This window comes from Amphibalanus amphitrite, unplaced genomic scaffold, assembly GCF_019059575.1.
Source record: "Amphibalanus amphitrite isolate SeventyFive unplaced genomic scaffold, NRLGWU_Aamphi_draft 000507F_arrow, whole genome shotgun sequence".
Taxonomy (NCBI): Eukaryota; Metazoa; Arthropoda; class Thecostraca; order Balanomorpha; family Balanidae; genus Amphibalanus; species Amphibalanus amphitrite.
Window position 1 is genome coordinate 332,165 of NW_024882001.1, and position 16,804 is coordinate 348,968.

General features: G+C 51.0%; 1 protein-coding gene across 1 annotated transcript in view; it reads right to left on the minus strand.

Moving 5' to 3' along the window:
- LOC122392930 (atherin-like) overlaps nucleotides 1–10,734 on the minus strand; it is a 41,236-nt gene extending 30,502 nt beyond the window's left edge. The window contains exons 1-2 of the mRNA XM_043388308.1: nucleotides 10,429–10,734; nucleotides 5,214–5,980 (exon numbers count right to left, since the gene is read on the minus strand). Coding sequence (XP_043244243.1) covers nucleotides 5,214–5,980; nucleotides 10,429–10,495 — 834 coding nt within the window. The 5' untranslated portion in view covers nucleotides 10,496–10,734. The remainder of the gene's footprint in view (nucleotides 1–5,213; nucleotides 5,981–10,428) is intronic.
- Between the last annotated feature and the right edge of the window lie 6,070 nt (nucleotides 10,735–16,804).

Consider the following 16,804-nt stretch of genomic DNA (forward strand, 5'->3'; position numbering starts at 1 on the left):
ATTACATCTTTTTTTTTTGTAAAGACGATTGGCGACAGCTCTTCTACTCGCAAGCAATCGAAAACGCGTTTATAGCGGAAAGAAACAACCTCTTCCTAACTGCCATCCCAGACCGGCAGACGACACCGCGCTATCGAGGAGAGGCCGTTTCACCGAACAGGGCCACGGTATGCAGCCGGTGATGCGTCTCAATTAGGAGGCTCCGTGAGGACGTCACCGGTGGCGTGGTCATTCGGTGTGACCTAAAACGGTGGCCGGTCCCGCGACCGGTTAGTCACCCGCAGTGGGTCACTGGTGACGGAGGGAGGGAGGGGAGAGGGAGAGAGAGAGAGACGAGCGAGAGAGACAGAGAGAAGGGGACACCTGTTCTGCTTCTGGGATCGCTCGTAAGAGGCCGATAGCACGGTAGTTGGATGCACCTGCAGAGAGAGCCACACACTGACACGGCTGGCCAATAGAGAGAGCAGCTTCGAATCATGCTAGGAATGAGGGTTCACAATTCCCAGTGAGAGTGTAACCATAGTGGCAGGTGCAGAGCACCGTGCATCTTAGCGGAACATAGAGTCATGCGTGTAATACACGGGTGACGTTCGCTTGCAGTTTTTGTAAGGTAATTACGTGTCCTACTCTCAACGACTAATCATCAGGCCATGACTGTCCAAAACAAGGATGCAGAGGCTGGCGTGGAATGGCGGAGCGCTGCAGTCTAGAACAGAAGTCGAGCCGTGTGCCTCGGCCTCTGAGGACCAAGCACGGGATGATTGTATGGGCAGTCGAGGGCCGGACCGAAATGGGCCATCTATTCAGCTGCGAATGCAGCTCCTCTATATTGGAGACTGGGGCCGTCTGTGCGCTAGCAGCAGGTCTGTAAAAGGTATCTGGGCCAGCCAGACTATAACCATGTGCTGGTTATTCTGCTGACATCTTCTAACTACTGACCAGTCAGGGAGAGCACATATAATTACTACGAACGCATCACGCCAACCTGAAACTACGGGTCTGCCCAATCTCGGCATCTGCATTCTGTAGCAGGCGAACTTTTGTGAGCTCAACTTATGTGACCACCGCTGACGCCATTGTGCGTGGCCAGAGCCCCCCCCTCCTCGGAGTCCTCTGTTCCTCCACACCACCTTTTCATCGCCATCCTGCCGCTACCATCACCACTATCATCAGCTGTCCTGCGGGGTCATTAATCGTACCACCCGACGTCCGCCCCAGCTGACAAAAACCCGACCGGCCGAGCCGACTCGAACCCCGGTCAGCGCCACGGCCTGTGAGGACAGGCTGGCGATCGGGGGCACAGATTTGGGACAAAGATTCCAAACGGAGATATCAACGCACCGCTAACGAAGAAGATCTAGATAAGTGAATTTCATGACGGGTCATGCGAACAAGAATCGTCCATTCGTGTAGAGGTATCAGGATAAAATAGCTCAAAGACTAAAGAGCATCCGAAGCATCTGTCATTTCGACATGCCAAAACGCCTCACAGCGCGGCGGTGCGACCCCGTGGCGTGAGTCGCATGCATCCCGCGTAAATACCTCGCGGGCCGTCGGACGCGTGTGCGTGGAGCCACGGAGGGTCTCTCGCGAGTCTCTCGAGCGGAGAAGGCGCAGTCGAGCGTGTCGCAAACGACGCTGGGACGGCCAATTGGGTGGGAGGGTGGCGGCGGGCCAGCCAGCCGGGCGTCCAGTCAATACGGGGTGCAGCTCAGTTCCGCGCCGCCGAGCGCCGCCCCTCCACTCTGGATCCGCGGAGACTCGGGAGAGGTCCGGGAGAGGACTGAGAGAGGACTCGGAGAGGACCAGGAGAGGACTGGGAGAGGACCAGGAGAGGTCCCGAGTGCTCCTTGAAAGGTCCGATAATCTCACGTACTCATTGGATACTCGATCGAACCTATACATGCTGCCAAACCCACGTGTTCTCTGGTGGTCCGAATAAGACCACGTGCTCCCTGGAGGTCTACCATGTTAACCCTCGCCCATGTAGGGGGGGGGGTTGGTGCAACCCCCCCCCTGAGGTTTTTCTTAGCTACACGCCGAACCGTTTCAGATAGCCTGCTCAAATTTTCAGTACCCTCTGGGGCATCCTTTGCGCAACTTTTGGTATTTTTTGTCAAGGTCATGTCAGGTCACGGAGCTATGACGTCGTAAAGGGAACAACCTCCGGCCAGATTTACGCTAAATTGGAGATTGCTTCACATTGGTATAAATGCCGACTGACCTGACACACTGATGGATTGTTTTAGAATCACAACTGGCTGATTTGACATTGGCACAATGTCCGTTGACATTTTGAAGGTTACTCAAGGTCAAGGTAAGGTCAGTGACCTCGGTTGACCTGTACTGACTTCTTGCACTTGTATGCCTTTTCGGGGTATTTTGATGCCCTGAATTCGAATTTGCTATCCATTTCAGGCATCGTCGGTTGTTTCTTGTAGTTCATTTTGGGTCAGGGTCAGGTCAGTGACGTCACACGCCTGACGTGACCCAATGCACAAATGACCTTGCAAACTTCCGATGCTCCCAACGCATTATTTTTAGAGTTATGACATCGAAATACACACCAAACGATAGAGAATTGATCAAGGATCACGATAAAGAAGGTTTCAAGTCGATATCTCTTACCGTTTTGCCGCAATCGGCGCAGAAATCCGAAAAAGTTAGATTTTTCCAAAAAATTGACCTTTGACCGGTCATAAGTAGGTCAAATGTTGACCTAGGACCAGAAAATATACCACCAATCGCGAGATCTCGTTGAGAGCAATCCGTTGGTCTTTTCCGCTAAGCTCTACGACGCTCCGTTTTCAAACGCCAGGGGGGGGGTCGCACCAACCCCTCCCCCCCTGCATGGGCGAAGGTGGCAAAACACCGTTTACGGGCGAGGGTTAAGCTCTTTGTGGTTTTAACCGATCCCATTTGTTCCTTGGTGGTTTGATCACGCCCATGCTCCCTGGTGGTCTGACCGACGTTACACATGCTCGGTCAAGAGGCTTTCATTGGCGATTAGGGTCGAGCCAGCTTGTCGCGAGGAATTCTGACAGAAGTCAGCTCACTGCGCTAACAAGTGGCCGAGACTTCTGGCTAGATTTCTGGCTCCCAACCAGCACTTCTCGCGGGCACGAGAAAGCCGTCCGGGCGCACACGACTGACCTCAACCGAGTCTGACCGGCCCCACCAGCCTCGGTTCAGTGGCGCACAAAAACGTCTTGACTGGACGAGTCACGTCGGCGCCTCGGCACGCCCAGGGAGCACGTGCCCGTGGCGGCGCGCACGTGTCGGCTCGTGGCGCAGACGGCACGTGCGGGACGGCGGGAGGCCCTTCAGACGTGGCACACGCCTTCCGTCTAGTCATCAGGCCGGCACGTAGCGTTCAAAGCACAGCCGTGGCTAGTTTGTAGGTATGAGAGACTTCACTGGGCGGTCACAGTGGTGGAACGGCCGGAGTGGCGGCAGTCGGTGATTTTTCACGGTGGCCGCACAGCGTGGGTTAGAAATGAATCACTCGGCGAGACGCCGGCTCCGATTTGTGGCCGGGATGGACAGAGCGGTGGGCGGCGGGTGATACTTGGTGGGGCCGGCAGACGTGATGGGATATTGCCATGCCACGGAGCACGCGCTCCACCACGCGGTCTAGCCCGGGTCTGACTGGGATGAGTGGCCGATATGTCTCGAGATTTCTCTCGGCTGCCCCGGGCGCCCGTCACGGGTGCCCATTCCTCCTCTCTGCTCCATCCCTCCTCCCCTCTGCCCCTCTCTCCTCTCTGCCCCTCCCACTCCTCGCCCGGAGCTCCGACAGGCATTTCCGGAGTTACCTGAGCCTCTTGCTGCCCTCTCTAACCCGCGCACCGACGGGGGTCTGCGCCAACTTAGTACCGACGGGGGGGGGGGGCGGATGACCGCCCCCCCCCTGAGATCTCGAGAACGAAGCAAGATAGCGACAAGCGGTAAACGGCATCGGATACGCACGGTCAAGATCTACAATTTTTACTAAGGTCATTTTCAGGTCAGGTCAAAGATGACGTCACAGGGGTCGAAAAAGTCAAAATGGCGGCGCTAAATATGGAGAGAGTTTTTCTCGAATAACTTTCGAATTAGTCAAGATAGGAACAAACTAAGGGCATCATCGTGATCCTCTCGTCAATCCGCATCGAATGATATATATGTTGACCTCGAAAGGTCAAGGTCAAAGGTTGACCTCAGGTCACGTGACCTCGAGGTCATCATGTATATCATTCGATGCGTCTTGACGAGCTGAACACAATGAGACCATCCACGCGTCTGTATCTTGTTCCTGTACGGAGTTATTGGCCAAAAACCTTTGGTGACCTTTGATGACGTCACATGACCTCACAGCTGCCCAACAGCAAAACAGACCTCAAGGTAGTGAAGGTTGATCGTATATGAAGTCATGTATGGTATATGGGGCCATTCCGACCCGTTTTAGTGGTAAAAACAGGGAGTTGATTTTTCCCCCATTGACTTATAATGGGGAGGTCGCGAAATTGACCTGACCTTAGGTCACCGATATCAAAATTCCGAGATATACAAATTGTAGCTACTAATGACCTAATAACATCCTGCGACTTTCAAAGGCCTCCGACATCTACTGTAGCTCTGGCACGGTGACAAAGTTGCAAAAAAGTGACTTGAGGTTGGGTCATTCAAAGTGACCTGGTGACCTGACCTTGAAAGGTAGGAGGTTCAAACTTGCACACCATGTGTAAAATTGATGAGGGAATAGTCATACCAAATTTCGCGGCGCTACGCGCCGCGGTTTTCCCGCTATTTGCGAAAAACCTCAGGGGGGGGGCGGATATCCCCCCCCCGTCGGTGCGCGGGCTAATCTCTCTCCCTGGGGAGGATCGTCTTACTCGAGCACAACGCGTACGAAGCCCTACCTCCGCGCCGCCACTTCAGAGTCCGAGAGCCTCTTCTTGGCGGCGGAATCCTAACTCGGTAAAAACAGTCCACCGCTAACCGCCCTGACGGAGGACCCGCTGAAATATGACGCAGTTTTTGCCAGCGGATTTTGAATAATGCCGACGATCAGGCAGTCGGGCGGACATTTGATCACGCAAATACCGAGAGTCACGACAGATAACGAGCGGTTCACAGCCGGCGCTTTGGCGGCTCAGAGGCTCGGCGAGCGAAGCTGCATAACTCGGGGGTTGTTCGGTAGCAGGGTGTGTCGATGTGCATTCGGTACTCACCGTGACCCCCGCTGCTGTCGGCGGCTCGCCAGGTCGTGACCGGTCTTGACCCGTCCCGGCAGGCAGAGTGACCGCAGTAGTTGGCGGCGCCTGCTCGACCGGCCGCTGCTGTTGCTGCTGACGGGGCAGTGAGTAGGCCGGCGGGGGCACCTGAGCTCCCCACTGCACGGTCGCTCGATTAGTTCCAGTGCCAGGACCACTCCCATCTGGTCGGGAGGTGACTGCCGCGCCCTGCTGAGCCCCGCTCGTCCCCGCCGCTGAGCTTGGAGGGACGGGTTGTTTGCTCGGGCTAGGCTGGTACGGGTGTCTCAGAGACGCCGCTGGCGGACCTCCAGCGTGACCTGAGGTCGGCCGCGTCGCGTCAGGCGCAGGCCAGCCTCCAGCAGGGTCAGGAGGTCCCCAACTGACCGTCTGCCTCGGCGCCTCTCGCTGCTGGTAAGCGCCCTGCTGCTGAACATGCGGTGGGCCGGCGGTCGCTCTGGACACCTCCCCTCCATTCGACGGCTGGGCGCCGCCGTTCTGAGCTGCAGGCCGGTTGAAGAAGCCAGCGCTGGAGGATGTAGCCGGTTGGAAGGCCCCCGTCAGCTGGACCCGAGTGTCCTGGTAGACCCCCGGACCGGCGCCGTGCGGGCCAGGCTGCGGCGGAGGTCGACCTGAGGCTACCAGTCCGTTGGGGACGTGACCGTTGGCTGGGGGTACCACGCCGTTGGCGACCGCTTTTTGCGCGTCTGGGGGCACCAGCTCCACCTGAACGGCCGGGCCCGGGTCTGAAACAAACAGTAAAAACAGTAAGGAGGACGGAAGGTTTTATAGGTAATGTGTATTGCTGCATGTGTTTGTTGAGAGGGTAATGCATTAGAATCTTACTCATACCCCAGCTTAATGATGTGACATCTTGATCACCAAAAAACACCCTTTTTGTGGTTGTTACCGTCTTCGATAACCGTACTCCTTTTGAAAAAAAAATGTTGACTCCATCTACATATGTGCCATAGTTCGACCCATTGTCTGCTGGTTCCACTCTACCTTGAATTCAGCCCTCTATTTTCTGAAGCTTGCAATCAAATACGATACACATTGTTGATTCCTGAATAGCCGGATGCGCTGCAAACTTGACAGCCAATCTAGTCGAGTTGGACACCCAATTTCGTCACAGACGCTTGGTTCAGAAAACATGCCGGTCGATCACAAAGTTGCCCTTGCGTGCATAAGCGGACCCCGTTTAGACGAAAACTTTGGCCCCTCTGACACGGAAGGGATGCGGGCGTGAGACACTGCCGGGGACGAGATGACTTGGGGAAGGGAGGGAAGGCAGGGTAGGGAATGAAAAAGTCGAACCTCCTGGGAGCAGTTTGATAGAAGTCAGGCCGCCGGCAGCCAGTCAGTGGAAATGATGGATCGTGGAAGGCTGAATACTTAAAAATGCAAATTTGCCGCCGCACTGCGCGAACGCTGCAACAAATTGGAGCCAATCTAGAGATTGATGTTCTCACTGAGTGCAGTGGTAAGTTCGTTTCCGCTAACAATGAGGTTATACGAGCATGAGAGAGTTGACAATTCATGTCATCTGGAAGTCTTTCCATCTCTGGCCCGCGTTTTTAGCATAGACACACGGTCACGGAAGTTCCAATCGCTGCACTATAGCGGCTGGTCGCTGACAGATCATTAACATAACTCATAAGTGACTTTGGTGCCTAATCACTTAATGAAAACCACACAATCAGGAACGTTTTTAATGACTGGGATCATTAGAATTACATTAGCGATGTGCACAATGCATACTGAAGTGGGACCGGTCGCTAATGGCAACGGGGCGCGAGGCTGATCAGTGAAACCATTTTACATTAAAAAGACACCGTTAAAAGGCAGGTTAAATAAAACGCATACCGTTTCATATATCTGCTCAGAGCGGATCAAAGTATGTACGTAACTGAGGTGTTTGAAATCCTCCGTCAGCTATACCGGCACGACTCAGTCAGATTCGGTTCGAAAATTTGTAAGTTCGATGCAGTGTGATTCTCGGAAGTGATGCTAGACTGAAACTCAAGACGTGCCTGCATCAAGATCCACTGTACTGCAGAACATCCATAGTGCCCGTGGGACTTAAATTGTGCATAGTTAGTGTTCGGGGAGCCCTCATATTGCGGTTAAAAGTATAGACTTGCACAAAGCCGAGAAAAAGAAAACGTTTTACTAAGTTGGATTTGCTGTTCAATTGCCAAAATTGGACATCAGATGGATTGCCAATGCTAGATGCATTTTGTGAACGTCAGCTTTATTATGTTGTTCAATTAATGCAACGGCTAATTACTTCATTTATCTCTGTTTATACCTAATGAAGAAACGTACTGAAGCTGAAAATACAGGCCGCTCATGTGAACATTTATTAACCTGACAGCTCCTATGAACTTGAAATGGCCCCCGTTAGATTTCATAATCTTTTCAGTAGTTCATAAACTGTACTTAAATGACCAACTCTGTAAGTTAACTATGTGCAAAATTAGACGTCAACTCATTTCATAATCTATAACAAACGAGGTTAGGTATGACGAAATCTTTTTCAGCTTTATCTAGTTTATTTTGCAGAATGGGTTGGTATCTTTTTTTAATTACACGTTCCTCTTCCAATTCAGTGACAGCACAAATCCTGTTGCACTCCACCACCACGCAAGTGTCACAAGGTAGCTACATAAACTGTCCAGTGTCCGTGTCACGTGACACTCCCCAGGTCACGTTGCCGGAACTCACAACGAGCACGTGACACACCGAAAGTCGCGCAAAAACGCAGCACCATGTTCCGCTATGGAATGTGACCTCGCCCACCCCCTACTCATGTATTTATTGGTATGGGGGCTGTGATTTAACCGATCCAACATACTGACCTGATAATAGGCGACAATAGCTTATCATTACATGGGACAACGTACAGATGCAGTAATGAAAAACATGATTAAACGAAAAAAGTTTACTTTTATCTGCCCGTAATCAGAATCTCCAACTGTATATCCCTATTGTACGAGCATATATCTTATGCTAGAATGAAGGGGATGGAAGAGATGCAGAAAGCTATGGAGAAGAACAAGTGAAGCTGGGGAGGAGAATGGGGATAGGAGAATGGCGTACTCGGTTTGGTTATAAACTACGCCTGAGGTTGCCGATACTCGACCTCAAGACACCATGGTCGTCGAAAGTCTCAATGTCAGTCCATCCATAGCGTCCCTCACTCCCAGCAATGCAAAACAAAGAACAAATGCAAACAAGCCCACACACCTCCACAAAAGACCGCTCGCCCCACGCATCAGTAGGTAATTTAGCCGATCGACCTCCCACACAGTCCACCAACGCGGCGTTCCCACGCAGAAACACTGCACGCAAATGACGCGTGCACACACACGCCACTCGCTCATCTCCGCTGTGTCGGAGCGGAGTTCCGCAGAGTTCCGCGGAGTTCCGCATCCGCCGAGTCCGCCCGCCCAGCTCAGCGTCGGTAATGCGGAGATCAAACGCCTACTGAGTGCCGCTAATCCTGTCCGACACGACGCCCAGATGTATCGACGCACCACACGCCGTCGAGCGGGGATGCTCTCAGTCTGATCGTCCGCCAGGTCAGGTCGGTAGTACAGGGAATAGTGTAGATCGTGTAGGCGGAACCGGGTTTCGTCACCGTGGCGGTCTCCTTAGGACTACAGAATGGTCGTGGAATTAGGAAGGTAAAAATGCAGGTGCAGGGACGTGTAAGCTGGGATTTCTGTGCTGCAGAATTCCAGGGGAGCTGCATGACTTCCGTTCTCGTGGACTGCGCAGTGGGTTCATGGTGGATGAGTGAGTGAGAGTGAGAGTTGCACTCGTCCGTATGCATGGCCGGAGTTTGGATTTGAACTCTTTGACTTCTCGCCATGTTTTGGACTCATTCGACGGTGTCTGGGTTCACCGGCTGCTCTTGTTTCATGAGCTGGGCTCTATCTGGCGCATTATGGGTGCGGCTGGCCTCCCCAGGCGTGACCGGCATAAACCGGCAGACTACCACCACACCGGCCCGGTGCGGCGTCCGACAGTGGTCCCAACAGTCGGCCGAACAGTCGGCTGCCGCTGCCGACGAACCGCGATCAATAGGGGCACAGACGGCCGCCACGGACCAGGTCACCGGGTCGCCACCACCCCCTATCTTTACGACCGACCGTCGGCGGCCGGACGGCAGTCGGCACCGCCGTGATCCTTGATTGGCCCCGGCAGAAAGGTCGTGGCCGTTGACGGCTGACGGCCGCCGGGGCAGCCACAGGTCTGGAGGAGACGGCCGGAGAACGCCTCATGCATACGTGGGAGCGTTATTGGAGTAATGAGCCTGCCAGCGCCGCACGACGGGAGCGACAGGGGAATACGGTCCGATGAGGAAAGGAGAACGGAGTGGGGTCGATTGGGGAGGAACGGAACGGGGTGAGCTGGCGGAGAACGGAACGGAATGGGGTTTGACTGGTGGTATTGTCGGAACGGAACGGAGCTCAACTGGGAGCAATGGACGATGCGGAAAAGGGCTCAACAAACGAGCAACTCTCAATAAAGCATATATCAAGAGGGTCAACAAACGAAAGGGAACGGGGCTCAACTGGCGGTGAACGGAACGGAACGGGAATCGACTGGTGATGGCGAGCGAAGCGGACCGGGACCAATCGCTGTGGGCGGGCGGACTAACCTAACCGGTCCTGTGAGTGGGCCAATGAGGAAGGCGGCTGTTTACCTGTGTCTATTGTGTCACTATAGAAAGTTCTGACTGAAAACACCGTATAGTAGGTAAATTGTACGGTAACGTTTCGTGTCCGTGGTATAAAAGGAGGGATTGACTGCGGATTCAGAAACGTGCAAGGTGAATGAAGGACAGAGACGGCAGGACGTTTACAAATCAGGTGTGCCTAAATGTTGGGTTCTATTCTGTCCTGAGGTGCCATAGATCGCCTCGAAGCGAGCCACTCGATTATCAATTCTTTGGCAAAAGGCACTGATCAGTTGTCACTTCTGGTCCGCTCTGGCTGTGCAAAGTAACGTAACGTAAAATGCGTTCTTGTAAAAAAAAACTGCCAAAAGCAGTCGGCCTTTGGGGATGGCGAACGCAGAATCGTTTCTGACAGCGTAAGTAGGTACATTGAAAAACAGTGATCGGCCTTTCACACTGACTAATTGGGCGCCGTGCCCACACGCTGTGTGGCGGTACAAAACTCACCGGTTGGACTCCGGCCGCAAAAGACACAGCATTTTTGTCCGAGCAGTCTGTCCAGCTTCTGCCACATAGCTGTCTAACTGGTTTCTGGTTATGATGACAGAATGGCCGGAGTTTCACTCAGTCACATGCCATGCAGTTCGGCTAGTCAACACTGATTCACGTCTAAGGTACCCAACCACACAAACGCACACTTAACACTCCAATCCGTCCCATCGCACTCCTACACACTCCCACGGTCCTTCCCAGCTCCAGTCTACACCATGCTCAGCTGGCCCGGTGGTGGGTCGGTGCCGTGCTCCTGCACCGCCGAGCAACACCCACCCCGTCGGACGGCGCGCGCGCGACTGACTGCTGGGCAGGAGCCGCTGCCGTTCTGAAACTCCGCGCACCGCCGCAGCGCCTTCCGCGCCGCCGCGCCACGCCGTGGAAGATCGGCGCGCGGAGGGCGGGGGCGGTCCCTAAGAAATGTCTCATGGGGATGCCTCGCCAGACAGACCGTCTGTCTGTTCGTCATTGGAGTGCACTAACATCCGTCATCAGGAAAAAATAGAATGGACTTTCACATGAGGTTTGTTTAGAAAGGCGTTCAGGACACACATGCCGTGTTAGCCTGTTCCGGTCTATGCTTTCCGTGAACTTTGCGGGTTTTACTGGGCATTGTGCTTGCAGAATCATACAATAATTTTATGCTTGCATGTATTGGGTCTATGCTACTGGTAGGATTACACCAGATCTAGTGGCGAAACCAGTTGGTATTGACTGGGCATTTATTGCATAATTATTTTATTGCATAATACGTTTATTGCATAGTGGATTTCATAAGCCATTTGCCGTCGGTGCTATTTCATGAGACTCATTGGTTTTGAGTACCAGTCGTTATGTCATCGACATTAAAACATTATCATGTTACAATATACCTATCTTGGCTCGCTTCGCGATTCGAACGTTTAACATGTGGATTAGCTATCTCCTTTGCCAAACAGAGTAAGCTTTTTTCTTATAACATACTGCTATCTTCCTGCTTTTTGATTTGCACTTTTCATCAACATTCGGTTTTACGATCGTCTAGGCGATCGTTTATAACCCGATTCAAACTGAGATGAATTTTCCCCGGAAGACATGGTGCAACAAGTCGGGCTTCGTCCGCGGGCTTACAGCATTTTGAGATCCTCAGAGTGGCGCAATATGCCACAAATGTTATAGGCTGTCAGCGAAGTTAAGAAAAGTTCAATTGATAGCTACCTATATAGATATATTGTTTGCAAAGGGCAGGTGGCATTGGACATACCAGATCACAGTGCACTGCACATAACTTATAACGGTAAAAAATAATTTTTGTTAGTTCTTTATTGTGCTTAACTGGTCTCCATATTGTTTCAATATATTTTTTACCTTTCTTTATTCATGTACTTCTTTAACTTAAATTACTATTTCAGCCTAGATGTGTTGAAATTATGCCAACTGTCGCACAAACCCAAAAAAGTTAATTGCTGCGGGGTCTTGCATGCCAAATCACGAAGCGAGTCGTCTGGAGTCCCTGGAACTTCTGCTGAAGTAGTGAGACGTAATCTATTGCTGTCGTCACTTGACTGGACTCCGTCCGTGTCGCTGCAACAAATGGGTCACAGATTCCAAACTCCATCACGGCACAGTCGCGGGAGCAGTGACCCCTGAGCCAGTAGCCGCTGGGACAACTCGTAAGATTGATAAGTACATTTCATGATGGTTTGAAATAATACCGGGTTCTTAAACATTTGTTTGATACCTATTTATTTCTCCAATTTAGTTGCCTAGTTACTCATTTTTTATGTAGGTATGACACCCACACCATGCTTCATGACAAAAGTAGAATTTAATAACTTGGATTGGGAGGCCAGCAGCTGAACTTTCTCCCGGCAGTTTGAATCAGTCAGCTCTCAAACCATTGCCTCCGTCTGACACATCACCAGCTCAGATCGTCGTCATCAGCGCTGCAGCTCGTCTCCGATGTGTGATGTGACAGATGGGTCCAATTTGGTCGGCGGCTGGGACACAGTCGCAGACGGCGCCGGCACGGCCGAGAAATATCGCCCCCCGTCTCAGCGACCCACCAAACTCGGCCGCCGCCTGGGGTCGTCCCACGGGCAGTCGACGCCGGACGCTGGACGCATTTTACGGCGACAGATAAGCTAAAAGAGTCTCGCCTCGCAACTCGAGAGGGTGATTCTTTATCTGAAGTGCTCTGGTCTGCGCAGATAGGTGAACAAATATTTTAAAATTAAAAAAGAACTGGGTCATCTGCTGAATGGTTGATTTAAGTTATAAACATAGCCGGAAAGACGACACTTAAGTATGTCTATGGACATTTGAAATTATATATTCTTGAAATTTTGTCCATCATATTCTCATAATATGATTATTCACAAACGTTCTGTTCGGTTGAACCGTATTATAATAATGCTTTCTACTTTCGCATTTTGTGTTCAATCTGGTAATTTTTATCAATTTTTAACGAGACCAGGTCCCAGCGACGTTGATACTGATATGTGAGATTAACTTTGCTATAATCACAGCTACTGCGCCGCTTCCCCGGATAGGTACCCGGGCGAGGAGATTTCATCCGGCGGCGATTTGGCCGAAGCTCGGCAATCCACCGAAATGCGCCCGGCGCGGCTGGCCGGCGTTTCATTTGAACCGGTGGGATTTCGCTAATGCCCTGGGCGCTGATAACTGCGCCCATTATACTGCACGCCCGCTAGTTTCCGGTGACCAGATTCCTCGCCGCGCACCAGCACGGCGCGGGTGAGCTTCTCCGCCAACCCCGTTCTGAGTCGGCTATTCAGCCAGAGTTTACGGCTCCTCAAAGCGGCGCCCCGAAAAATCTTTGAGGCGAAATTGGGCGATGTTTACTCTCCGTGGGCTGCTGTGTGACAGAGGGGACGGACAAAACAGCAGCCGTTCAGAGGAGGAGGGTGCTGCATCATCCGGTTGCTATATACGAGGAGTCACAAGTGGCCAGAGAGGGTGGTGGACGCACAACGGGCCACAGCAGGCTGTGCGGCTAGCGAGGGCAGCCGGCACTTGTTGGGGCTACCCAAAACAAATGATAGCAGGACTCTGTTAAAAACAGTCGTAGATAAAAAAAAACAGTTGATAAAAAGCCAAACTATATTTAAGTCGGTGTTATTCATCATTTAGTTGATCCATTCGCATATCAAAATGAGGAAAAAGGGGTTGCAAATTTACAAGATAGCAGAAGATACACAGAGTACAAATTATTATTATCATTATTATTTTATTATTTGAATTGTATCCTACTTAGCATTTGTGTGGTAGCAGACAGTTCCTTTCTGCTTCACCCACCGCCCATCGCCCGTTTGTATGCTGCAGTCGGGTACGGCATAGACGGAAGGCACGCGGCCGCCGGCAGGCAGGTTTGTTTTCGGCCCATCTCGCCGCAGGTCGGAGGTAATTTACCATCGAGGAGAGGAGGGGCTGTTGAGCACGAACACGCCAGGTCGTCGGCAGCGGACCGACGGCGGACGCTGGGGACCGGCGGCGTAGAACAGTCGGCACGCGACTCGGAGGTCTCCAGCGACGGTCAGAGGGAGCCGTTAGATATTTTAGAATCGCGAACGTTCTGTGGTCGCTGACAATGTACCGAGAAGTTTTATAGCCTCTAGCTTCTGACTTGTCATGGCACATACTATTTAGAGTCACCGACTCTGTTTTAGTCCTTTGCCACCTCGTTCTTATGACGTCCTCGAAATTTTATTACACAGTCTCCAACCTTGACCGACTTTCCCATGACCTTAACACGCGCCCGATTCTGTTACACAGCCGCAGACCCTTACCTCAGTGTATGTACATTTCCTAATCTCCCCGAAAGTCTTGACCCTCATAAAACAGTGTTTGGCCATCGCGTGGTACAGCAAACTTGCCCAAACTTTCCAGGAAACGACAGAGCATCCATCCACTCTCATCATTGACCTGTTGTAAACCGGGATACAGCTCCACCAGAGGTTTTGTTTTCAGGCGTTCATGGTTTTGTCGGACGTTTCGGCTACGTGGCTGTTTGGTGTTCTCTTTGTTTCTACTCTGTGGACGCAACACCATTTCACCGACTTTTCTTGACTCACCGACTCATTTACGTGATGGTAGCTCTTTGAGCGTCCGATGTTTGTTTTCTTTTACTTTCTCTCTTTATACTATCTACCTACCTTTCTATGTCTTTTTCAACCCTTCCCGCCACACTTTCATCACCTCTTTTCTTTTTCCTTCATCCCCTCTTTTTTCCTTTGTGTCTCATCATGTTGAATGAAAAATTAACAGTCGAAAACAAACTTTTTTTGCTCGCGACAGCATCAAGGCAGTCTCCTTGACCTTGTCTAGCGTTGTTTGGAAAATTATTCTTTTAAATATCTGTAACCATCCAAGTCAGGCTTCAGGAGTCTACTTCAGGGAAAGTATTTGCAATCTTGAGACTCGGCCTGCATGTAAATGCGGCTTCACCATTCGATGAATAATAAAGCGAAATCTTATGCCACAGCCGCACTTGGGTATTCTATCCGGAAACTTCGTCAGTCCATCAAAGTAATCCAGAACTCTTGTGTAATGTGATCACTAGTCTAGTGGCAATGGATACTCGTTCCGTTGGTTTCACATCCGGAGTACAAGGCCTAAGTTCTACAGAAACGGCCATGTCAGCAATGAACGATTTCAGTCTGTCTAGCCGGATCTGGATCATTATAGCCGTTTTCACGACGGGCTATCCGGCGAATGCACCTGATTTGATCAAATCTGCACCTAATTTCTTTTACAGCAAATATCTTCATTTTTTGAATTTATTTCAGTGTTTTAATCGATGATTCTCTCTGATAATATGACAAAGCAGGCATATAAGCAGTTAGTGCAACCCTAGCTGATAGCTAGTAAGAAACACACTGAACCTGATTTGACCAAATCTGCACCTAATCTGTACCAGATGTGCACCAAATGTGTACCAGATGGCCGTCGTGAAAACGGCTAATATTATGTTCTGGTTATTGCCAGAGCTTGATGAAATCATACTCGAGCTACGTTTTAGTACATATCGCTTCTTATATTCGAGTGAGTACAGAGATGTCGTTTGAGCCTTAGCTGACGCCTTTTTACATCAAGCACCATGCATTGTGATATAAGATTTTAAACATCCACCCATCCATTTGCGAGAGCCAGAGCTCAGAAAACCAAACGCATTCTAGTGTCAGAATTCAGACTCCGGTCTCCGCTGAACTGTCAGCTGACGTCCGTCGCTCGGACAGATGGTAATTTAACCAGTTTTTACCGGGCGCGGAATGCTGGGTAAAAAGGGGCTACTAACGAGTGTGGGCGGCTGTGACGACCTGGCTGGAGACATGCCACACACGCTACCGCTGATGGTGCCAGCGGGGGTAATTATAATCGGAGGGCTAATTCATGGACCTCAGAGGTTGGAGCGATTAGGTATATTTGCGGTAGGTTTTTGCGCAAAAAAAAAAAACGGATGCGAACAAACACAACATAAGTATGGTAACAGATTCAGCCTGCATGGGACTGTATTACCTCCGGCAGGGTGTTTTACATATGTTTGTGTCGAGCCGGTGATGAATAGACTGTATGATGTTTGGGTAGAACGATTACCTATGTATGTAATTATTGTATGCGCCTATTGTCACTCCTATTCCGTGCTCGGTCTTGTAGACATTTGCATAAATGAGGTCAGGTGACTATTGCTAGACACTTACCTAAAGGTGTAGGACTGTAGGTAAATAATCAATTCTATTCATTTATTCAATGGGTCATGGACTCTGAGAAGTTCCCAGGTATTCGGTACACTCACGAGGTAGAGCTCTTGGCATCTGGTGGCTAAACGTCGAACCACTAGTTCACAATTCTGCCGTCCACCTCGCGAGGTCCGATGCTTGGCAAATCAGCCAGAGCCAGTGCAGCGGTGGCCCGGGCTGAAAGGGGACACGCATCACTCGTGCACGAATGTGCACCGAAACATTCCATGTTTTGCTGCTCGTGTGTTACGACGTTTGAGGAGCTGGGTGGCCTGTATGCTATAGCGACGGAGCGCGGGCTCAGGCCGTAGCTGCAGCTGCACATACCTAGGTATTGGCCGGTGGTGAAATAACTAACAAGGCCAATGCTGCTTCTTACACTCTCATCACAACGACATTTTAAAGGTAGTGTGCCACCTTTGAAAGATTTCCCATTTTATTTTTCCTAGGATAAGAAGCTTCTGTTTTTACCTAATATCGCAAAAAAAATCAAAAATGGGCCTGGAATAGTGCCTTTTTCGCCTAAAAGTTTATCGGTTTTTAGATATGTATAACAACTGTAGTGGGCTCACCTGCAAACAGGCGTCGGGCAA